Here is a 25474-nt window from a genome sequence, read left to right as displayed (position 1 = left end):
GAAGCTATTTTTGTTCATAAATAAGTTTGACTTAAAATATGAGTTTATGAGGGACAAAAAAACCAGGCTGAAAAGACAGTAACGATAAATCATGAGGTAGATGTACAAAGAGTGGTGATGTGATTTTCTTTGTAATAAATGGTTACAGGATTTAAAAAAAAACAAGTTTTGACGTGCTTTTAAAAGTAATAAATATAATCGGAGAACTCGAAAGATATACAAAAATCAGAAGAGATGCTGATCTCAGGACAGAAGTTGCACTGGAGATGAATAAAAGGGAAAGCGATTAGATGTTAAGTTGGTTAATGAAGTGTAATTATGAGAATTTACACAAATTACTCGGACGGTTTGTACTGAAAGATGCAAGAATTAGGATAGAGGTTCCAGATGTAATGGAAATGAATCGAAGATTGCAAACGTTGAATGAGGAATGTTTTGAAAAGGTAGTGTTGATAAATAAAGGGGTAGATGAACCTTACAATGCCGATGAATGAATTTTCTTTCAAACAATTGGTTCGGTCTAACGCTCTAACCTCCAACGGACTTCTGTGTTTAACTATGATTGAAGATTATATGGAGTATTTCTCAAATATGAGAAATATATTATCATTCTTTATAAGGAGAGATGTGTATTACAGAGCTGGAGATCGAGAAGGATGCTAATTTGGTTACCGACAAAAGCTGAGAGGTTGGATCAGGTAATAAATTTTTTTGAAAGAAAAACTTTGATGCAAGATTACACATTAATTTTTAATGCTTTATATTTTGTGAATCAACATTAATATTTCTACAGAATCAAAATTAAAAGATGAGTCATTCTGAAGGAACACTGAAGATCAATTTTTAAAATGGCATCATACCCCCACAGCCTCTCAACAACTGACCATGCCCTGGTTACAGAGCTCTGCAGGGTTTTACTGATTGAATCACCAAGTGGTAATATTATATGTACCTGAAAATATGTCAAGATGCAGCACCTGGTTTATAATGAAAGTTTAATAATAATAATAATAATAATAATCAAATGGGGAAATGAGGACTAAACAATTCTTTCATATTTAATAAACAACAAGTACAACAATGCTTAATTAATATACTGGATACATTTATCAAGGGCAAATAGGGTTTCATCAAGGAGGTAAAGAAAATAAATTGCAAGGAAAACGAGAATTGGGACACTCAAACAGAATCGGTAACAATGAAGCAGGATATAGTAAGAGGCAACAATTAGTGAAGAGAATGCAGGGATCAATTGGTCGTGCCAGCCGGATGCACCTGGTGTTCTCAGCCTTACGTGGCAGCTGATGCAGTCTCCCAGAGTCAGTGCCAACACAACCTGGATCCTGGGCCATGACCTGCCTCCTGCACAGCAGAGCTACAAGACCTCAGGCTTTGATGCCCCCTGTGAAGGGCAAGGGCTATTTTCTTCAGCCTCTCCATTTCATTCTCTGCCTGATTTTTATTTTATCCTTTATCCCACTTTCTAATCCTGACCATCACTCTCCTTTCATAATTGTCTCTCCAGTCTTGGTCAATCTCATGCCTTCATCGATGTTGTTCAAACTCCTTGCGACTCAAATACTGTTTTTTACGGCTACATATTACAGCCTCGTGGTATATATATATATATATATATATATATATATATATATATATATATATATATATATATATATATATATATATATATATATATATATATATATATATATATATATATATATATATATATATATATACATACATAATGTTTAGCCCTATCTCTCAATGATGAAGAATCACTGAAAAAATTCTCGACACGGATGCATTTCTGGATCTTCACCAAAATCTAAACATTCGTCCTTGTCACACCCCCAACTTTCATCCGAATCCATCCACAACTTTTTAAGATATCCTGCACACAAACAGACAGGGGTGGAAACATAACCTCCTTCCACCAGAGGTGGAGGTAATGCATTTTGCACTCTCTTTCTCCTCCTTCTCCTCCTTCTCCTCCTCATTCTTCTCCTCCTTCTCCTTCTTCTTCCCCTTCTTCTCCTTCTTCTCCTTCTTCTCCTTCTTCTCCTTCTTCTTCTCCTTCTTCTTCTCCTTCTTCTCGTCCTTCTTCTCGTCCTTATTCTTGTCCTTCTTCCTCTTGGAAGCATGTTGAGTCATATGTGATTCATGCACATGTGCACGGTTTTTGGAGTGCATTAGTATGTGTCCAATATTTGAGTCTGGTCTCTTTTAGCTGCCTCCCATTAGCCTGAAAGTCAGCAAATATCACTCCCAGCTCCAAGAAATGTGCAAAAACAGATCCTATCAACTAGTCCCTCCAATTACAAGCAAAGTTATGGAATCACTCATTGATGCTCATGTCAAGCCTTTCCTCTTTTCACACAGCCAGATCTCTGATCATCAATTTGGATTCCATCCCAGTCACTCAATTAGGGATTTGCTGCTACTCGCTAAGCAATGGTTGGAAGCCCTCAATCTCAATCAAGAGGTCAGGATTGTCTCCTTGGACATATCTCAGATATTTGACAGTCTGTCATCATGCTTTGCTTACCAAGCTCCCTGCCTGTGGTATTCAAGGCCACCTTAATTCCTGGATTTCTGACATCCTACACTCATGCAGTCAACGTGTTATCAGTGAAACCCTTTCCTCCCCTCTCCACGTGAAGGATGGAGTTCTCCAAGGAATTGTGTTGAGCCCAGTCTTGTTCCTCATCTATATAAATGGCCTCATCGATGCTTTGGAAAACCCTCACTTCCTTCTTTGCAGCCTACTCATCATTGTGTTATATAGTACCTTACCCCACAGCTCAGCAGGCTGCAGCTGTCACTCTCTGTTGATCTCGAACTGGTTAAATGCTGGTCTGATAAATGTAACATGTCTGTCAATCCTGGAAAATTTCACTGTCTCACCCTGTCGCTCTGGAACGATCATCAAGCGAACCCACCTGTCTATTTCCCTGGCAAACCACTGGAAGAGGTTCAGTCTCTTGAACTTTTAGGCTTCAACAACAGCCCCAGCATCACATCTGTCTTTCCCTGATTCTGCGGAATCTAAAGCTCTTGACATTATTGGAATCTCCGAAGACGAGGTTGAAGAACAATGTCTGTTGCTTTCACATCACAGGCACGTCAGTGGTCTCTTATTTATTTATTTATTTATTTATTTATTTATTTATTTATTTATTTATTTACCACCTCTTTCCAACATTGCTACCACTGCTGTTTCACTTCTCCGATGCTCCCCAGCAATTCCAGGAAGCACGCATTCTTCCAATAACCCCTCATGGTTAAACTTTCAAAATCCAGGCCAACTGTACACCATCCAGGCCAAATCCAGGCCAACTGTTCCTCACTTCTCCCATATAAATTTCAACTTTCTCCTTCAACTTTTATTACGTTCAGTCCAATAGAAAGTAGACTTTTCTCAAAGCATTCACCATGTTGGATGATGTTACAGCATCGCAGTGGGCGGTACTTCAAGCCCCCGTCACGGGATTGTTGTTGTGGTTGTCTTCATTCATTCCAGTTGTCACAGAATTGTTTTTGTTCTATGGCCAATCCTTCCAATAGGCCTGGCTCTTGTTGCTCTTCTAACTGATTTAATCAAAAAATAGAAGGTTGTACTTCATAAACATATTGCATGTCTATCTGTGAGTGTCAATGAGGATATAAAATGAAGTGAAAGACATGAAAAAGGATTTTTTTAATAATACGTAGTTGTTGCTGCTGTCGTTATTTTTGTGCTCCTGACATGTACTTTTATATGCTGGTTGGTTGAAAAGAAATCTTTGAACGGTCTATAGGACTAAAGCTGTTGGATTGGTGCAGGTAGGGTCATCATAAAGTGTGCTGTCCCTCCGATGAACCCTGGATGAACGTTAAGATTCAGACCCTTCTGCTAACATTAACTTGTGGAAATTAAAGATCCCACGGTGTGCTTTGACAAATAACGAGGGAATTGGCATGGGCATTCTGGCCAAATTCCGAAAACACCTGCCCTAAACTGCAGGGGGCACTGCATCATCAATACAGCTGCACTCCTGAACAATGATGCTACTTGTCGCTTTATAATGCATATGAGAGAAATAAACACCCTCCACCTTCCTCTTCCTAGCGACTTGCAATTTGCTATATTTCCCTCGTACTCCTCTTGTTTGTTTATCCTCTTCTTGTATCCGTGATGTTCCCACTGCTACAATTTTAGTGCATTACCTTCTCCCCTAATGTCACCTCATTATTCCATAAGCCTAGACATCGTATAACTTTGTATATAAAAAAACAATTTCTTGAAACCTACGGCATTTTTACGGTGGCTGGAATTAACTGTTAATCAGTACCACATTTCTGAGTGCATGGAACTCGTGGTAGTCTGCGCAAGCCATGCAGGAAGACGAAAGGACTCACAGCTGTGTATGAGGCAGCAAAGTATGTGGCAAGCTCAGCAGCAAGTGTGTCTGTATCGGCACTGAGTAGTGAGGCTGCACGCAATGCCAGATGGAGGAGCCAGCACAAAGCGAAGTGAGATGCAGCCAGAAGCACTGAGCGGGCAGCACGTACGGGGGACGCCGATAACTTAGGACCATCAGCCTAGGGATGCAGTGGGTTGTTGACAAATATGAACAAAAATGTCTTAACGTTATCCATAATAATAATTGTGTGTGTGTGTGTGTGTGTGTGTGTGTGTGTGTGTGTGTGTGTGTGTGTGTGTGTGTGTGTGTGTGTGTGTGTGTGTGTGTGTGTCACCATTTTTCTCAGAGATGGCTGAACAGATCTTAATCAAACTTTCAGAGGTTCATCAGTGAGTGTCTAGGAGTGTTTAACCCCCCAAAAATTGGTGGGGGGAGGGATTTTTTTATCACTCTATCGTGCCTAAGTCTTTGTAGCTTTGTGAAAGGTAATATGAAATGATCCCTGCCCCCCATTATTTTGTGGGTGTCGGGAAGTGTTTTAGGCACACACATAAAAACAAACAAATTGATTTTTTTCAAAATGCCAACAAGGTTAGAACAACACCGGGCAATGCCAGGTACTCCTGCTACTCTATATATTATATTATTATTATTATTATTATCTACTATAAATGGATGAGGCTGTGTGTGTGTGTGATGTTTTTTGTGGAGCTCTACCGGAGCTTTCTGATGGGGAATGTGATGCACCAAAATGATCTTCATGACGTCCTGAGTTGATTAGGCTAATTAACTACAAATAACCCAGAAGTATTCCCACGTTTTAAACCCATGCCATGTTAAGGTGTATGGAGCAGGTTAATACGTCCTTCCACGGCATGGCATTCTCATTACAAAATAAATAACAAAAACAATGATAACATTGTAACAAAGCATATATTTGGTAATATTCATAATATTAACAATAATAATCATGAACATATTGTTGCGAATTCGCGCCCGCCGGCATGCGAACAGCCACGTAACTCGAATCGCGGCACGTCGCCCACCGGACGGACAATTCTGTCGTGACCCTCTCGGACTAACGCCGGGAGCTAGTCACGGGTGGGCCTTTCGGCCTCACCACGATCGTGCCAATCGGCCCCCCCGCGTGGGATAGGGTTGTTCGCCAAATTCGACCTACCTAAGTTCCCACGCGGAGGGTAGACCGGGCGACTCCGGACACGGGCCACTTAAGCGACCCGTTCCGTACTAGCGGGATAACCGAGCGGTGTTATCGTCGGCCTCGACGGTTCCGATTAATTATCGGGCGTATTAAGCCCACTACCAACCCTTTACGTGAAGCAAGATGGAGATTCAATTAAAGAAAAGACGAAGCGAAACGGGAAAACAGTTCAACATAATGCACATTTATTCCGTGGCACACGGAGAGCACACATATACAATTACAACAATTATGCACCTACAGCAAATGCTACAAAAGAAACACAACAATGCAGATCTACTACCGACTACGCGAGCACACGGCAACACTTACACAGTTTTACTTTACAGACGGCGCCGACAACACATTTACTCAAAAGCAAAAGAAAAGGGCCACCCTCAAAGACAAGGGGGCAGACGGGGCCTGTGGGCCAATATTTGCGCGGGACCTGAAAGAGCGGTCAGGTCCGCGAGACCGGGTGGATCCTACCCGTGTCTTGTGATGAGTCGCAAATGTGGCGGCGCGGCGGCGCCCCGACTCCGCGCTCCTTCGTGGGTTTCGTTGGCACTGCTTGGAGTAGGGTGGGAACGGGGCCCCCCCTTTTCGCACTATCTCAGCGCGGGGGGAAAAAGGGGGGAATTGTTGATGCTCTGGGGAAAGAGGATAGCTGGCTTGCTTGGGTCCCGCGCCGAGCGACTCCACTGCGAGCTCGTCGCCGACCGCCGTCTTCCTTGCCTCGGACCCGAGCTATTCGATCTCTTCTCCAATTCTCCTCAGCCGACTGCAGCAAACCACCTGTACGCCCTCGCCTCCCGACTCCCTTCCCGCTCCAAGCTCCAGGCTTCCCCTCTCTGCAGCTCCCCGACAGACTCCGAACCCCGACAGACTGCGAGCTCCATTCGGCTCTCCGACCTCTCCAGACTGACTCTTCCGAAACTGACTCCCCTGCCACACTCTGCCGCTGCCACACTCTGCTCTCCAAAACTGACTCTTCCCAAACTGACTGCCGCTGCCACACTCTGCTCTCCAAAACTGACTCTTCCAAAACTGACTCGACCGAGCCCGACTCGACCCTGCGCTCGGCACTTTATAGGCCGGCAGGAGAACCCATATGCAAATTTCTGGATCAGAACGAGCTCGGGGGTGGAGCCACGCTCGCCCATTGGATGGAGAAAAAGGGGCGTGAGTCTCCCCTGATCCTAGAATTTGCATATCGCGATTCTACACCGATGTGCCTGGAGGAGGGGCTAAACCGCCCGCGCTTGCTGATTGGACGGATCAGAAATGGGCGTGTATCATTCCTGATCCGAATTCTCCTCGGAAAGGCTGCACTTTGCACTCGCGGTTCGGCGCGCGTCCCGTACGAGGCCAGGACAGCCTGACGCTCGGCATTCACAAGTGGTGCGCGAATGGCCGCAGAAGGAGAGGTGAAGGTGGTGGAGGGTTTATTGTGGTGGTTTATGGCCATGGCGACGTTTGGAATGGCGGTGATGCGATGTTTGCGGGAGCGAGTTGTGAAGGTAAAGGTCGTGGCTGTTGGCGTTGTTGTTGTTGTGAAGCGGCGTTGTGGTTGGTGGTTGTTGTGTGATGGCGGTTGAGACGTGGTTGGTTCAAAATAAAGATAGAACAGAAAAAACGACTATCTCAAAGGGTCGCAGCCCGAATGAATCACATTTATTCCCTCTAAACAACGGGTTTGGGGCTAACTACACATGTACTTACAGAGATACTTCACCTACGGGACCTGAATGGTGGTTTGCGAATTTCCTCAACCGCAACAATATAATCCCTGCCCTGGCTTGGTGAAAGGCAAACTAATGGTCAAGCAGAAGAGCAGGCAGGTATGCAACAAGGCTTTGAAGACCAATTAAAATTTTGGCCAATTGACCAACAGGCCCACTAGTCTAATAAAGTACACTAGAAATTCTGGGGAAGCATTGCTTGGAATAACACTTATGTTACACTCACTGTAAAAAGAAAGGTAGATCAATTGCAGAGTTGCCAACTAGTCAACCACTTTTTCTATACTTGAACAGGCTTCCAATTTTATTGCCCAATAACAGCAAAAAATACCACTTTCACAAAATAATTCCTCATAAAAGTTTTTGATAGATTTTCATGTTGTGACAAGGTTTCTGTCAGCCTTCGGGCAGTTTCTCTCGATGATGTGTGAAAAATCATATCCGTAATCTCATTGCATTTGATTGGCGACTGATACTATTCAAAGTAGGCGGCAGCAAATGACAAATGCTCTCCAGTTTAAAGTATTATTGACCAGTGAAATGTAGGATGTTTGTCATTGTTGACTGACATGATGTAACTCAAAGCAAAACATTGTACCAATGAGAACCATGCCTGTGCTGTGAGTCGCATGCACAAGTCACATGCACGCACAGAAGTTGTTGGCCAAGGCGAACACAGTGATGACCAAAATCTTAGTGCTCGGTCCCAAGCATCCCAGTTACATGAGGTAAGTACCCCATGCATGTGAAGTGAAAAGCGGGGTTAAGCAATTGGTTCATGACCATCCATCCCTCTGTCTGTCTACAAATGTCAGTTTATGATCAAGGAACAAAGTATTTAAATTGATTGTTATATTTTGAAAGTGAATTGGAAAACAAACCTGCCGTTGATCAGTACTTTGTCTCTGAATTAGTCCCAATTGCAGATGCACACACACACACACACACACACACACACACACACACACACACACACACACACACACACACACACACACACACACACACACACACACACGGAGAGGGGAGAGACAGAGAGAGAGAGAGAGAGAGAGAGAGAGAGAGAGAGAGAGAGAGAGAGAGAGAGAGAGAGAGAGAGAGAGAGAGAGAGATAGAGAGAGAGAGAGAGAGAGAGAGAGAGAGAGAGAGAGAGGAGGAAGAAGAAGAAGAAGAAGAAGAAGATATACAGGGTGTCCCAAAAAATATACAACTTTTCATCTGCAAAGAGGATGGTCATAACATTTATTTTTTAAAAGATATATGGCTGGATAGAAAGCTGAAAGGTTGAAGTTCGTTGTACCAATGTCGAAATTGCCACCAAAATTTAAATTTTGGTATAGAATCGTCGTTTTCTTTTAGACCACATGTTCGATGTAGGCTCCACGTTGTCCAATCACTGCCTGCAAACGCGGTCATGTTCTCCATCACTTTGGGAAACGTTTCCTGAGGAATGTTCTGGATTTCTCGGTGGATGTTTTCCTTCAGCTGATCAAGAGTCTGAGGCCTAGGGTTTCCATAGATCCTGTCCTTGAGATACCCCCACAAGAAGAAGTCTGGAGGAGTAAGGTCAGGGGAATACAGTGGCCACTCAACCAATTTGCAAAGTCTAGTCGTTTGCGTTTCTGTTGATCAGTAAGCACCGTTTCCGTTTGAATTTTGTATGGAAAGGCATGAATGTCTTGGCGAAGGATCCTCTGAACGGTGCTCTTATGAATGTTTGTCTTGGCAGAAAGTCGTCTAATCGATTTTTTTGGACTCTGAACGACCGCCTGTCTCACCATTTCCACATTTTCTTCACTACGACCTGTCCTCTTCCGACCACTGTGACCCTTGCGAAGGTCACACATGGTTCCCACATTGGTAAACTTTGCTATGGTGCACTTTATTGTCCAAAGGTTTGGTGCATGGCGCAAGTGGATACCGAAATGTCTCGAGTAAAGACGTTGCACCTGTATGACACTTTTCGTCTGGTGCCAAAGTTCAACAATTTTCGTCCGTTGTTGTACGGTCAGTCTTGGCATTTTTCTGGCGCTTGCTTGGTATCAAAATAAACTTCAAGGTCTCTGCAACAAGAAATGAAGCATTAGTGACAAAATACTGCTTTTTTAGGATCAAACAAAGCATTTTAAAAGTTGTATATTTTTTTGGGACACCCTATAATTTCCTTTTTCTCTGCCTGCTTGGCAGTCAAATAAAATAGAAAATCATTCCAAACAGGAAACTTATTTTTTTTTCCATGGTCTAGGCTTGTGGAAGAGCGAGGTCACAGAACAGATCAGGACACAACATAGCAAAGGGAACAGCAGGAGAAAGGGGAAATGCCAACTGCAGGGTGGAGGGAGAAGGTAGATGGAGACAGACAAACAAGGGATGCAGGTAAAGATGAGGGTTAGTGGAGAATGCAATGGGTGGACAAGATGGGTACATTAGTCAAATTTTGGGAGGGGTGTGGGTGGTTTAGTTTGCAGCCTCATGTGCTTGCTCTCTTGAGAATAATGAGCTTGAAGAGAGTGTGGAAGGTGGTTCCACAGGTGGGAAAAGAAAGGAATAAATGTGTGGAGGTGAGCAGTAGTTCTGGATTTAGGCAGTTTCACGAGGAGGGGGTTGCTGGTGGACCACACACGTCCTACAGATACTTGGGGGGGGGGCAGAGCACGGAGAGGGCAAGGCGTGCAATACCAGAAATGAGGCGGAAAAAGACAGAGAGACCACTGACTTGTTTGCGATGGATACATGATCGGCCCATAGACTCAGCTTCCTCGAGAGAGATTCCAGTGATCACCATGAGAACATTTGCTGCAGACACACTCGCCTCACAGGTACGCAATCTCACCTCTAAGCTGTCCAGTCTGCGTTTGAATCTCGGCCCAGCTATAAACTATCATTCCGGTGTTTCACAGGCAGGGTAAATCATCAATGTGTGTGCTGTACCTTGGATGGAGGTTAAACCAGGTGTTCCATCTGCCAGCATTAGTTGGTGGACATTAAAGATCCCACGGTGTCCTTTGTGAAGAGTTGGCAAGCTGTCACCAGCACCATGTCCAAGTTCGAAATTCCTGTCCTGACTTCCAGTGTCGGAGTGGCGACCCATTCAGATTAGTAACCCGAGCCATAGTTGCTTCAGCAGCACCGACACCCTCTATATTGAGCATGGTTCATGATTTGATCTGATATTGCTTTGTATTTTGTGAAGGTGGCAGTTCGAGAAGCAGTTATCCAAACTATTTAATTTTAATATTTTTAAGTGATTGTTGGAGGTACCGCATGATGCACTATTTCGTGCAACTACCACCATGGTCACCTCAATCCATAAATTTACAATTCCATTTTTGACCCTTTTGAATCTGCACCAATACCTGATATTGTCTCCTGCCAGGAAAAAATATTTTATGGAAAGAATAGTAGGCATTCCCACATACCTGCTTCCCCATCCGGTATTCTAATTTGAAGAAGGAATTGGTTGAGGTCTGATTTCAGTTAGAGGTGGACGACCTTTGAAGGGACAAAATCTGATGGGTCTAATTTGCAGCTTAATGTGCTTGCTCTCTTGTTATGTTTTATGTGCGCTCAATCACCAGTGAACGATTTTTGTTTTGTAGTCTAATCTTTGCAGTGCTGCGCTTTTTTTGTTGATAAGTGGCACGGGTTGATAATCTCCTCCAACAGCGACAGTTCGTTTGTTACAAGGTTCATTCACGTGACTTACAAGTGATGGAGATGCAGTGATCATGTCTAATTTCATCTCGAGTATTACCCTTGTAGTGGTAATTGTGGAATGCATCGCTCCATATACAGGTGGCTTAAGCTTCCTCCTGAGTGCAAACCATGGGTTTTCATGTTTTGATCCTCACACAGCTTTTGTCTGTCTTCCCATCCACAATGCACCAGACATCAACTGTAATAAATGAATTAACTTCTGTGTAACAACATTGTGAATTGTTTTAAGGGCTGATGGAGGAGATTTTAAAAAATAAGGACATTAAAGCTTAGCCAGGATTTAAACCTGTACCTGCTGTATTTGGAGTCGATATGTACTTATTAAGTGTGCATGAGTGTGGGTGGGAATTAAGATAGGAGAGAGAATGGGGGGATAGGGGAGTATGTGAGGGGTTAGGTGAAGGTTGGGATGGGGGAGGAGAAAGAAGTATGTTTGAATGTGTAGAAGTTTCCTCATTGACTCCATTCAAACATCAGGCCAAGCCAGCTGGTTCTTATGCAAGTCTTTTAAGAATTGGCTGACCATCCATCCATTGGGACCATACTCTGTGCAGAGTGTTGGTGCTGCCTAAGCAGTCTCCTTGGCTATTGTGCACAATCCTGGACGGGTCGCCACTCCGACACAGGATATCAGCAAGCTGGCACTCATTTTGCCGACCTCGGAAGGATGACAGGCAGGGTCAACCCCACCTGGTATTAATTCAACAGCCAAATGGGATTTGAACTCAGGATTGTAGTATAGCTGCCGGACCCCACCCACATTTGTTGCTTGACTACACCCACCATGGCACCCATACAAAATAATATGGCTGCCGTCTTGCTTTTATGGCAGGCCTAAGATATCAGGCCTGTAGGCCTCTGCTGATAATTATACACCACCCTGGTTTGTTGCATCAGATTTCCACGACCCCCAAAAATCTAATTGTATGTCGAATAAAAATTACTATGAGGGTTTAATCAAGCCCATCAGCATGCACGGTACACTCCTCTTGAACAGCCCCAATATTGGGGTTTAACAGTTCATGACCGTGTGACGAATCATCTCATTCTGATATAACCATGACGGAGGCTGACATGAATGAGGTGTAGAGTTAATCTTTTAATATCGCATTAAATGTGTGTTTCTAAGCCCCGTTTACCCCTTCCCATGTTCTTCGCTTTTCCACGATGTTTCTGTCCTTGGATGGCGTTTTTATTTTTATTTTTTAGCAAGCAGCGAATTAGCGTGACCCACCCAGTCACAGGCAGTGTTACCACTACTTGGAAAATTTCCCAAGATAATGGAAAATTGAGGCCCATCTTGGGAACTTGCAAAAAAGCCCACTAAAATGGCCAAATTTTGGAAGATTTTGCTAAATTTCCACAATTTATTTTTAAAGTAAACGAGTGTTTTCTTGTTTTATTTTTTTACACTTATTTTGCCCTTGTTTTTGTGTGATAGTGCAATTCATTTCGACTTTTTGCTAAAGATGCACTATACCAGGGTCAGTGTAGTCCACTGGGACAATAGGCTATGCGTATAGTAGCTGGCTGTTGCGTCTATATTGTACAGGGTGACCTAAAAGTCACTTTACCCCTACTAAATTTCTCACACCTCCTCCCTTCCCTTCCCCTCCACCCCCCCACCCCCGCCATGGTATGCGGCAACACTGACTCAGGAGAATGATGGAGCGCATACAGATACGACTAATTAATTATTGTAACCACTGCACAATAAACCTGCATATTTAAAAGAGTTTCAGAACGAATGCTTTACTTTCAACTTTACTAAAGCAGCTTTCAGGGCACCCTGTAAAATGTACATAGTCTATGCCTCTTTGGTTGCTGGGGTATGTATATGGGAGCCACCTCAAATTTTTGCACATCTCGATTTCTTGATAATTTGAGGCAAATCATTAAGTCAAGAAGGGATGTGTAATGATCTACCTAAGCTTTGAAAATGTTGGAAATTTTCAGGTGTTCATCTTGTAATATTTTTTTATTGTTTTTTTTTTTTTTAGAGTGGTAACTGGTTGCGGGCATGAACGGAAGACCATCATACCATACATGCCAACCGGTGTCACAATGATGGCATGCCTGGTGGCATTTTCCAATCAGCACATCCCACGAGTGTGCTTTACGAACCTGGGAGAAGACTATAAGGAGCAATGCAGCGTGAGGTTGAGAGTTTCAGGTGCTTGGTCCATCGCTATTCTATCTCTGGGCTTCTCATTCTCTTTCCCTTGGACTCTGTTCGGTGGGCTTCCTCTCTGGGCAGCACAAGGCTTCAAGGTGCTGCGGATTCGGGTCACCTGATTGGTGCCTACCTGCTCACCTGTACATTTGCCTCTTTTGTGGTCTCTGCCTGTGCTGGGTTTGTGTTGTGCTTGTGATTCGAAATGCAGATCGTGGCACACATCGGGAATGAGGGCCACCTGTGTGAAGCCAGGATTCACCCTGTGTGTGTGAGCATCGCAAAGGGGACAGGTCTCATTCTCTCTCTCACTGTCTTATATACTCTCTCTCTCTCTCCTGTTCTGGTGTGCCCAGAATGAGTGATTAAGTTAACAATTTAAGTCTCGTCGTTGATAACATGAGTGCTATGGTTATTACTTGCAAAATCGAAGATTCACAAGAATATTGGTTGGTCTGATCTGTCTTTCTGTCTATCTCTGTCTCTATGTCTGTCTCTCTGCCTGTATGTCAGTCACCTACAGGTCGCAATTTTCCTCCGATCTTCACAAAACTTAACCACATGGTAGAGGTAGTCACGAGCTCGAAGCTTATTGTTTTTAAGGTCAAAGGTGAAGGTCACATCAATCATCAATTTTTATCTGATTCACTTGATTATATATACTAGTGCGTGCCCGTACGTGCGTGGCCGTACGTGCAAAAAAAAAACTTTCAAACAACCACACAGGCCTTTCCTTCGCTCCCGTAAACGACGACTCGATTGGGGCATTGTGTTTATCGATAAATGCGCATAAGAAATCGAGAAATTTTTAGAATACAGTAAGTCATCACTATCCTGAAGTCCGTACGTTGTAACCTGTAATGGGGAACGCGGCTGAGGATCTCTTCCCCAACGGCCACACCTACGCAGCAATGTGTCCTGTCATTGGTAACTAAATAGCGCCCTTTCCCCATCGGCCACGCCTACGCAGCAACGTGTCCTGTCATTGGCTTGGTAAATAAATGGCCATAACTTGGGAACCACTTGTCCGATTAATATCAAACCTTGAAAAGGTACATCCTCAGGTCCCCAGCAATATACCTGGCAAGTTTTAATTAGATCTGACCAGTGGTTGTCGAGAAACAGCAATCACAGACACACACACACACACACACACACACACACACACACACACACACACACACACACACACACACACACACACAAACACACACACAGATTGCTGGAATTATATATACTAGTACGTGCCCGTAAAAAAAAAAAAAGAATAAATAAATATTCCAACCGCAAGCAACAAACACCAACCACACAGGCCGTTTCTTCGCTCTCGTGTGCCCAGACGTGCGTGGTGCGGAAGTTCGCATATCACAGTTACGATGATTAGCAATTTAGGTTTTAATGGCCAATTATTCAATTCGCGCCAACATATTTTGCCTTTTCGCAATGTATCGCAAGGAATAAGAGAAGAGAAGAGAAGAGAAAAAAAAAATTACTTCCTGGTTCGGAGCATACCAGCTCACTCTGATGTTACCGAAATTTATGCACCGTCCAATATGAAAATGATCATAACTTGGGGCATTGTGTTTATCTATAAATGCGCATAAGAAATCGAGAAATTATTAGAATACACGAAGTCATCATTATCCGGAAGCCCGTACGTTGTAACCCGTAATGGGGAACGCGGCTGAGCTTCCCTTCCCCATCGGCCACGCCCACACAACAACATGTCCTGTCATTGGTTTGGTAAATAAATGGCCATAACTTGGGAACCACTTGTCCGATTAATATCAAACCTTGAAAAGGCACATACTCAGGTACCCAGCAATATATCTGGCAAGTTTCAATAAGATCGGATCAGTGGTTGTCGAGAAACAGCGGTCACACACACACACACACACACACACACACACACACACACACACACACACACACACACACACACACACACACACACACACACACACACACATTGCTGGAATTATATATATATATATATATATATATATATATATATATTTATTTATTTACACACACAAGTCTGAAGATGACGATGGTTCACGAGCGGTATTTGACGATGTAGATTGTTTCAGAAGTCAAGGATGAGACAATGTGATGTTTGACCAAGTTATAAGAATGATCAACATGATGTGGTATGAGTGACAGGTTATAAGCTGCAAAATGTTGAAAACCCGGTTTCCTTCAACGACTTAAAAAATTTGACCTTTGCATAACCTTTAAAGGTCACAAAACAATGTTGTGGACATTAAAATAAGGAAACAGGATACGTGCTATAGCTTAATGGAGTTAGTTCGTCGAAGAAGGTCGAAAACCCGGTACTATCCCCACAACTTTGAAAATTTGACCTTTGTGAACTTTAAAGGTCAAGGATTATGACCTTTGGTGCAAAACTTCCTCTGCAACATTCCAGGAACAATATAATGTCATGTAGGCTATATGGCATTTCGCACTCCTCGGATTGTCCATACTTTGATGAAATCAGCGTAAAACAAACTTGAAGAGGGCGCCACGGGCAAGGTGTTCGAGATAGAGCAAAATGGTTTCAAGACTTTAGGTGGGGAATGACCTCAAGATTATGCATAAAAAATATTGTCATCCTAGCTCTCAAAGTTTGGGCGGTTGTATGATTTTTAGGTCAAAATTCGCAATTGTCTAAGTTCGTGACCTTGTGATCTTGACCTTGTGACTTTGACCTTGGGACGAAACTGAAAAATCGAGCTCCGTGGGGCTATGCAGGTGCCATTGGGCTAAGCAAATACCGAAACCTCTGCCAGATTCGACAAACCCCTCGGGGAAGATGGATTTTTATGTCAAAATTCGCAATTTTCTAAGTTCGTGACCTTGTGACCTTGACCTTGGGACGAAAATGAAAAATCGAGCTCTGTGGGGCTATGCAGATGCCATTGGGCTAACCAAATACCGAAACCCCTGTCAGATTCGACAAACCCCCAAGGAGAAGATGCAAATTGAAATCGGCTACCCCCTAAAAACACGTTTTTTGGGCGTGGCTCCACCCATAATGGGCGCACCACACCCATTCTCAGGAAAACACAACTAGATCATGATATAAACCTCCCAACAAAATTTTATCAGGATCGGATCAAAACCCACGGAGCTATGCTCGGAACAGACAGACAGACAGACAGACAGACAGACAGAGAGCAATAACGAAAAATATTTTTTCGTGAACCAATATATAGGTATATGTATATATTTATATATATATATGTATATATATATGTATATATGTATATATATATATATATATATATATATATATATATATATACATATGTGTGTGTATATGTATATATATGTGTATATGTATATATATGTATATATGTATATATATATATATATATATATATATATATATATATATATATGTGTATATGTGGGGAGCCTGGTGTTGGCGCAGTGGTTAGGGCAGCGGCTTGGGATCCAAGAGGTCCTGAGTTCAAGCCCCGTTGAGCCACTGAATTAATACACCAGGGGGTTGACTCAGCCTGTCATCCTTCCGAGGTCGGCGAAATGAGTACCAGTGTACTGGGCCGGTGTATACCCCGGTTAAAAAATAGGTGTACCATATCCCTGTGTCGTAAGAGGCGACCAGGGTTGCGTCAGGAAGGGCATCCGGCGTAAGAAAACATATGCCAAATCACTATGCGGATCATACGGATGATCCGCTGTGGCGACCCCTAACGGGAGCAGCCGAAAGAAGAAGAAGATATATGTATATGTATATCTATGTATATGTGTATATATATATATATATGTATATGTATATATATATATATATATATATATATATATATGTATATGTATATATATATATGTATATATGTTTATGTATATATATGTATATGTATATATATATATGTATATATGTTTATGTATATATATATATATATATATATATATATATATATATATATATATATATATATATATATTGCTGCGGTTCTCGGAACCGCATGCATAGAACAGATAGGTGTCTGAAGACAGTTATTCCATTATTATACGTGGAGATAGTCCCCTTCCTTTTGTTTAGTGGGACAACAAGGGAGTCCGTTGTGATTATCTAATAGCTAGGGTTGCTTCAATCTTTTTTTCCTTCATTTCATCCCTACTCTTCTTCTTTTCTGATTATTCCTGAGGTAAATCAGCCACATGCGCCTTCGCTGTAAGGTGGGGCCTCGTAGAGGCCAGCGCGTGCGGCGCCGCAGTGGGGAAGCTGCAGCGCCGATTCATGTGGTGTGCTTATTGGTGCGGGATTATCGACTCGAGCTTCCGATGGTCTGGGGAGAATTGCCGATTGCATTAAAAAGGCATGCAAATAAATACCTCTGAAGAAGCTGCACGAATGGTGTTTTTCACAGCACGCGAAACACACCCAGCACGAAGCCCACGCTGCACAAAACGCATACGGAGGCCAACAAATACGACCACGCCATGTTTGGCAGGATACGAGTGTGCGAGTAGAAGCGGCTTGTTTCCTTTTTAACATCAATATCCGACACATATTGGTGTTCGCCCTGCGCACACGCTAGCGGAGTCGTGTGACCGCGAGCGCTGGCCACGTGCGTAATGGCGTAACCGCACGCACTGTATTGTATGTGCTCGAAAGCAGACACGTACACCACTCGTGAGACGTGCACGGATTTATCCATGATGATGTACCTTCGGTCCTCGTTGGCAGCAGTGGATTCTCCACTGATGGTGAATATCTTCTCGTCTCTATGGCCAGCGAAGCTGCGATCGAGCCTGGGAATGTAGTGTGGGCCACATTGGCGGGCGCGGACCGAGCACGTTGATCGACGCTGGGTGAACGCCTGAGCGGGCATGCGGGACCCTTGACCGGTTTCCCAGGGGTTTTTGCAGGATCATTCGCGTGCCAATTTCGGTGTGGGCGATTCATGTCATCTCGTGGGGTCGGAGCGCAATATTGCCGCTGTTTGAGATGGCTTTGCCGGAAACGAAGTGAGACGGTTTCCGGTCCAAGCTGGCGGGCCACGTGAGGGGTCGGGGCCAATCGGAGCGCCCGATTCACGTGATGACGTTACGATTCGGGGTGGCCCCTCCCCCCGAGCTGCAAATCCTATAAAGGTCGGGGAAGTTCCTCCGTCTCTTGCCTTTTTGCTTGCCTCTTGCTTTTTGAGTTTCTCCACCTCTATCTCGCTTCAAAGACACCGCCACGACCCGCCTCCTGCTCCTCGTCTCCGCCTCCTCGTCTCCGCCCACACGAAGACGACTCCACCCGCCTACCTGGTCCCGCCTACTACTCCACCCTCGCAATCTGGACTCCGCCCTTTCTCGACTCAAGCTCCTCCTTTATAGTGCGCAATTCCTGGTTCTAAACTCCCTCATCATCGGGTTTTTTGTGTCTGTGTGTGTCCTGGCGCCTGTCTGCCTATGTAAGACTGCAGAAGATCGTTATTGTTATTGTTATTATTTTCGTGTTAAGTCTGCTCTGTGTCCCCTTTTCTAAGTTGCCTGTTTATTGTCGCACCACATGCTTCTTTCTGTCCCTGCATTACACACAACAATGAAACTATTCACTGTGCCACATATCTTTCCTCGCCTGCTTGTAAATAAATTATTATTATTAGGAATGTTCCCTGCTCGTTTTTGTCTTTTCTTCCATTGATCCAGCATGGTCCGAATTCTACTTTAGCCGGGACTTTATTCCAAACTATCCGTTCCTTTTAGCCGGTACGTCCTTGGCAGTGTCGCTCGGCTGCATCTGATCCGGAAAAGTGATCCAATCCGGTAGAGTGATCCGGTTCGGACAAGGCATACCGAGGGCGTGTTCCCCGGTAATTAAATCACGTGATTAATTAGGTAACCCGATTAACCCATAGGCGGGAGGACCCTATGTCACGCGGTTGAGTTATTGGCGTCCACGGTCGGTTAGGCGACTGCCGCGTCATGGAATTATCCGTGTTCGATGGCCTTCAATTCCGGGGAGTCTGGTGGGAACCGACATAGCTTCCTCCACCGAGTGGTCTTCTCACCCGACCCTCCCCCCCCGGCCCGCAACAATATATATATATATATATATATATATATATATATATATATATATATATATATATATATATATATATATATATATATATATATATATATATATAACCAAAATCACAGGTGGATGGTGAAGTATCATCGAGGTGAAGCCTCGGTCAACCCATGTGAATGTGTCGATTAATTATGCACTTGGAATGTATGTCCATTAATTACGCATTGTTGGACCTTGACTTTGTCGATTAATTTCTTACTCTTGGAACATATATTTTAGCCCTTTCAAACCCTTTACACCTTTATACCCCTTCAGACCATAACTATTATTGAAACATGCCCTTTACACCCTTTTAGATCCTTTGACCTTGTTGGACCCTTTGACCCCGACAGTCTTAAACCTTTTAACAGCTCCTTTAGATCCCTTCGACCGCATAAGACCCTTTCGGTACTTTCAGTCCCTAACAACTATTGGAGAATACCCTTCAGACCAGTGAAGAACCTTTGGATCCCTGAGACCTCTTAGACCTTTAGACCTGTAGACCCCTTTAAACGCACACCATACAAACACTTATAGAGTTTCCTTGCAATACAGACTATACTTTTTCAGCAAGTAATGTACAAGCTCTACCTACCTGGAGGGTGAGTACTCTGCTAGTTTGAACAAAATTTACATATTGGGTCACTGAATTGGTTCACAAATCAAAGTCTGAAAGCATATTGTTTTTGAAGTCGAAAGGGCAAGGTTAGAGTGACTGATTTCACAAGTACCGATGTATGACCGCTTATTTTTATTATTCTTTGGTCACAGTCTGATTCACCATGTGAGCGTTTGTGTTCTTTTCCTTCCCTCCCCTTCTTTGCTGATAAATCCTCAGTTAGTGAGAACTTGTTTTGTGGTCATTGGGGAAAGGGAACTCAATAGCGTATCGGATAACTGGACTGATAAACCTGTTTGCGGGAAAGGCTGGAATAGCGCATTTAAGGCGCCAGCAGTAACAACGAATCGCCGACAAAGCTCCGCTTGGCTATCCCTGTCGGCAGATTCGTTATGGTCGTGCGGTCTTAACCGTCAACGCGTTCGCAAATTATGAGAGCTCGTGGTGATCTTTTGGGCCCTTTCTGCCTGGCGAGCGCATTGGCCGTTGAAGACCCCTGACCGCAACATCATAGAAGAGAAAACTAGCAGAAAAAAAGTCCGTGTTTTTATACCACCATTATACAGGAGCAGCCTGGTTTATGGTCTTCGAATGAGATGTGTGACATCTACAGATAAGGCCAGGGAGCATCGTTTGAAGCTTGTGCATCATTATTGTGCAGTGAGCAATCAATTTCCATTCTCTCTTTGAAGTGCATTCTTCACTGACCCACTGCTCCAAACAACTTTGTGAATAAAACTTTTCTACAACACAGGGTATGCAATCCATGCATTATAGTGAGCCACCGTATCTCACACGAAGGGTTTGAAATTGACGTAACAAGAAAGAGATGTTGGGGGTGGGGGGAGGGGTGGGCACACTGAAGGCGGACCTCATTGGAGACGGCACGCTTTGCATGCAGCAGGCAGAGTGCGATGCGCACATTCGTATAGATGGTTCCACAGATTGGCAGGGCCACGGGAAGCACCAGGTAGCACAGTTCATAGGCCATGCGACTTGAAGTGCTGGGAAAGTAGATGAAGCAGTCGGACTCCCCATGCTCACCCTCTTCATCATCTTCTTCCATTTTGACTGCAACAAATTGGTGGGAGTTGATTGTGCTGGATTTATAATTCCTCATCAAAGTACATGTATAGTCTCTATATTTTGGACATATGTTTAAGGTTTAGTGAAATTGATGGCTGTCATATTTTGCAATTAACGTTTGGAGCACAAGTATAACGACTACTTATTTAATGACTACTTAAATGGCCCAAATTATTCCCCCATTCTCATGGAGTTGATCAGAGGATGTTTTTGACCCAAGTCTGTATTGAACTGGCTGGCCACACCTGATGCTCGACTTAGTAGCCAGGGCAGCATTTGGGAATTTGTTCATGGTGCCGGCGATACCATGGGATCTTTTACGTCCACCAACTAATGCCAGCAGACAGGACACCCATGTAATGTCCATCTGAGGGATGGCACACATATTGATGAATTACCCTGTCTGTGAAACACCAGGATGACAGTTTATAGCTGGACCCGGATTCACTCACTTATTGTCACTTATCCGTCTGCTGTCGCCATTTATATGGTGAATTGCTCCTTCATTGAACAGCCACTTGCATAATATAATACCGGTATTATGATATCCCACTATTATATTTGTAATGATGAAATATCCACGTATACATTGATGAAATGATTAGTCTGTGTTATCAGTTTTTGTAACATCTAGCTTTTAGGTCGAGCTCATGCTGACCAGCCAACTTCACAACCAGGTTCTGAACTGGAATCGGCATTGTAATATCTGTGTATATGGTGATTAAATTATTACTTCATCGATTTCAATAACCTCTGTCTTAAGCTATACACAACACTGACAAATTATAGTTTTCCTACCATGTTATAAGCTGAAATCGGTGTGAATGAGTTTTAGAAACATGATCCGATGTGCCTGTTGATCTTTCATTTGGGGAATATGAAGTGATTTCTCCAATTATGCTTCAGTCACATCATTTTCATTACACTGTTACATATTATTGAAGGGATGATACAGAGGTGGTGCACTTACCCTTGAGCTGTCTCGTCTGAGTTTGATTCCCGACCTGGCTATAATTGGTCCTTCAAAGGCAGGTATTGTAAAATGTGCCATCCCTCAGATGCACATTCAACTGGGTGTCCACCCAGTCTTCTGGCATTAGTTGGTGGAAGTGAAATATCCCATGGTGTCTTTTGTGAAGAGTCGGTTCGTTATCCCTGGCACTGAACAATTTACAAATTATTGTCAAAACTGTGGGTATCAAGGGGATTTTGAATCCAATCTCCAAAGGTGAAATTAATTGGAATATATGGTACAAATTGGTGTTCAAAAGTGACATTTCTTGATGCGTTCCATTTTTTAATACTTCAGCTGCACCACAAACTCTCTGGATAAAGGGATAATGCAAATTATTCCTCTTTTGTGTTTGATTATTTATTTGCATCATTCGTTTATGGACCTTTGACAGTTGGAATGGAGCTTTCACCTTTGCAGGCCAAAAAAATCAGGACCCATTCACATGTTTAAACCCATTACCTTTAACTTACACTATCTGAAATTCAGTCGTGAGTCAAAGAACTAAGTTTACACTAACACTTTAACCAGCACAGTGTCATGCAAATATAGGTAAATTGAGTGGGCTTTCAGGTTGTATTTGCAAGGGGACAAGTTGCATATCAAAAGAGGTAGTGTAAACGCTGCACCGAGTGAGGCCTCATTTGAAATATTGTATTCAGTTTATGTTGCTACATTTAAGGAAAGACATAGCTGCCATATAGAGGGTTCAGTATACTAGATTGATTCCGGAGCTATCTAGACTAAGCTATCAGAATGGCTGAAGGAAACAAGACTTTATACATTAGAAAGGATGCGATTACAAGGGGATTTGGTTGAGATGTTTAAGATTATGAAGGGTTTCAACAAAATAAGTGCAAAAGAGTTTTCAGCAGAATGAACAGTGAAAAGACCAGTGGCCACAGCTTTAGAGTGAACAGGAGGAGAGCAGTAGTAAGGCAGGGTTTTACACCCAAAGAGTAGTAAGTGCATTGAATGGTCTTCCTGGAAAGGTAGTGGGAGCAGAAACAGTAGGTATGCTTAATTTTGAGTTAGGTAGGTACCTAGAAGCATTGTGGATAGAGGCGTCCATGGACATTGGCAGGACTGTTTGGCAGCTGAGGTATGGATGGGTGATTGTGTGCGTTTATCATGATGGTAGTGTCTTTGAGAAGGCATCATTAAACAAGTCAATGTGCTGTTGGTGTATGATCAGTGCTCACCCAACAATCCTCTTCACCTGTAAAAAAAAAACACCCTGATGGTGATTATACCTGTGCTTATCCCACTTTTCCCTCCTTCCCTCTGAGTGAAATTAAGAAGACGAGCTTATATATTGAAGTAACGTACAGTGTTGATACGGTGCAGATATGATGGGCCAAATGCACTTTTCGTCTGTCAAAGTTACTTGTATATGCTTCCAAATAAAACGGTGGTATTTCTCGAGCGGCGCAAATGTTATTGCAAAAAGGTGTAAGGAGGGTGTTTGTTCCAATTGAATGATATATAATAGTTGTAAGAGGGCTATTTAGAAAAGGTAAGTTAAATTCCATTCTCTCTGCCGTAACCCATCTCTTATCAACAGCAATCAAACTGAACCATAGATTATGTTTAAAAAAAAAAATACAACAGGTATAAAGTACAGTACTGTCTATCATGCTAATGATACAACGATACAGGTGGAAAGTACACCCAAGCTTGTGTTATTTTGATATCACGTTTTAAGTGTGATTTATTTATAGTAACGGTCTAGATAAATTATAAAAGTAGTTATGATGATAAAAATACAGCTTGATATCAACAACACACAAACAATAATAATAAGGTTATTATAATTATTATTAGATTTTTTTTCCATTTTGAATGGAAAGTCCTATTATTATTCTTTGGATTATCATTGCCATTATTAATGTTATCATTATTAGCTCACCTGGACTTTAGTCTGGTGAGCTTATGCGATCAAGCAATGTCCATAGGTAAGTCAGTCAGGGAGTCTGTAAACACTTCAGTCATTATCGCTTGAACCAAACACACAATTTTGATGAAACTTGGACACAAACCTCTTATCTGATGCCTAACGACTGTGTATTGACCGCATCAAAATCTGCACTCATTAACGGGTTGAAATCAGGCTTAAAACACTAAAAATTCCTATACCAACTGACAGATGGCATTGCATCATCAGCATAACCATGCCCTCAGCCAAAAATATGACCTGTAAATATGTATCACTGGAGGCAGCATTAAGAGGGCTTCCATTCAACCAATCACGTGACCAGATTCTGCACATGAATTTTGTTTTTTCATATTTTATGACATCATTGACTGTTGCTGCTGATCCAGGTGATCATCACGACCCATGGTCCTATTTTTATAATTATTATTCCAATGAATTTTGCGTCATTCATAAGTATGAAAAAGATTAATGCTGCAGTTACAAACTTGAAACATACATAGATAATGGTCTGAAGTTCTTCATTTTAATCACTCAGGAGGTTCTCCCACCCTTAACCCCCACGCTCCATTGGTACAGTTGGAATCCGCCCATGCGGTTCTAAAACCATGCATGTTTTGGATTCTATGAGTCCCGCGCGTACCTACATGCTGTGTTATACTCATCAGGCTAGGCATGAACATACAAGGGGCTGAGCACACAGCGCGGCGTATCCAGCTGTACCTGCCACTCGACTGTACACCAGAAGGGGTGCTGCGCTCAGGCATGCGCCCAGCCAGCAGAGCACGAGGCACGTGGCCGCCCGCGACGTTTGCTCGAGCGCACTCGGAGGTCCCGCAGCACCACTGACGGCGCGAGACAGCTTCACGTAGCGGAAGGAACTAACGAGGAGCACGCTGAGGATGCTACGGGAAGGTGGGGCGAAAGCGCAGTCAACAGCAAACGGACACATTTTGTGGCAGTGGTTTTATATACATGGGAAGAATACTTACATACTGTATGTATCATTTGACATAGCTCTCCAACCTTTTAAATTGTTTTATAAATAACGTTTTGAAAATCCGTTTGTGGAAATTGCTAATTATTATAAAGTTTATATGCATGCATGATGTTTATTCAGTTTATACAACATGCATGATGCCATGTGCTCAAGGAGATTTGGTACACCAAAGTACATTGAATATTGTTTCTCGATTTGAGGTTTAATATTTTCATTTCAGAATTATTAAAGACATGAAATGTGCATTGAGTACGTAACTATGCAAATGTATATGACACGTTCGAGAAGTTCGAGGAACATCACCATTTTAGCAATAATGTCAAACACACCAAGTGTGTGTTTGTTAATATTATTATATGGATTATTAGAAAAAAAAAAACATTCCCTTTCTAAACCTGTCGATTTATATATTGAAATATAAAAACACATTTCTTGGAGGATTGTGATCATGGTATATATAATTGGAGGAGTGTGTTTGTTTAGCTTCTGTGCGCTCCTGAACCACTTAA

The 25474-nt window shown here is 42.9% G+C and overlaps 1 protein-coding gene across 1 annotated transcript; it reads right to left on the bottom strand.

Moving 5' to 3' along the window:
* Window positions 1-1746: 1746 nt before the first annotated feature.
* Window positions 1747-24917, bottom strand: LOC147016715 (uncharacterized). Its single transcript, XM_085847914.1, has 3 exons — window positions 24689-24917; window positions 20806-21005; window positions 1747-4584 (listed from the first exon to the last, which is right to left on the bottom strand). Exons 1-3 carry the CDS (start codon window positions 24915-24917, stop codon window positions 4324-4326), a joined length of 690 nt encoding a protein of 229 aa, XP_085704040.1. The 3' UTR covers window positions 1747-4323.
* Window positions 24918-25474: the final 557 nt, after the last annotated feature.

The sequence above is a fragment of the Eptatretus burgeri genome, chromosome 11, assembly GCF_056783735.1.
Source record: "Eptatretus burgeri isolate ZD-2024b chromosome 11, Ebu_testis_v1, whole genome shotgun sequence".
NCBI classification, from domain to species: Eukaryota; Metazoa; Chordata; class Myxini; order Myxiniformes; family Myxinidae; genus Eptatretus; species Eptatretus burgeri.
Note: the sequence above shows the minus strand (reverse complement) of the source record. Positions and strands in the feature narration are given on the sequence as shown.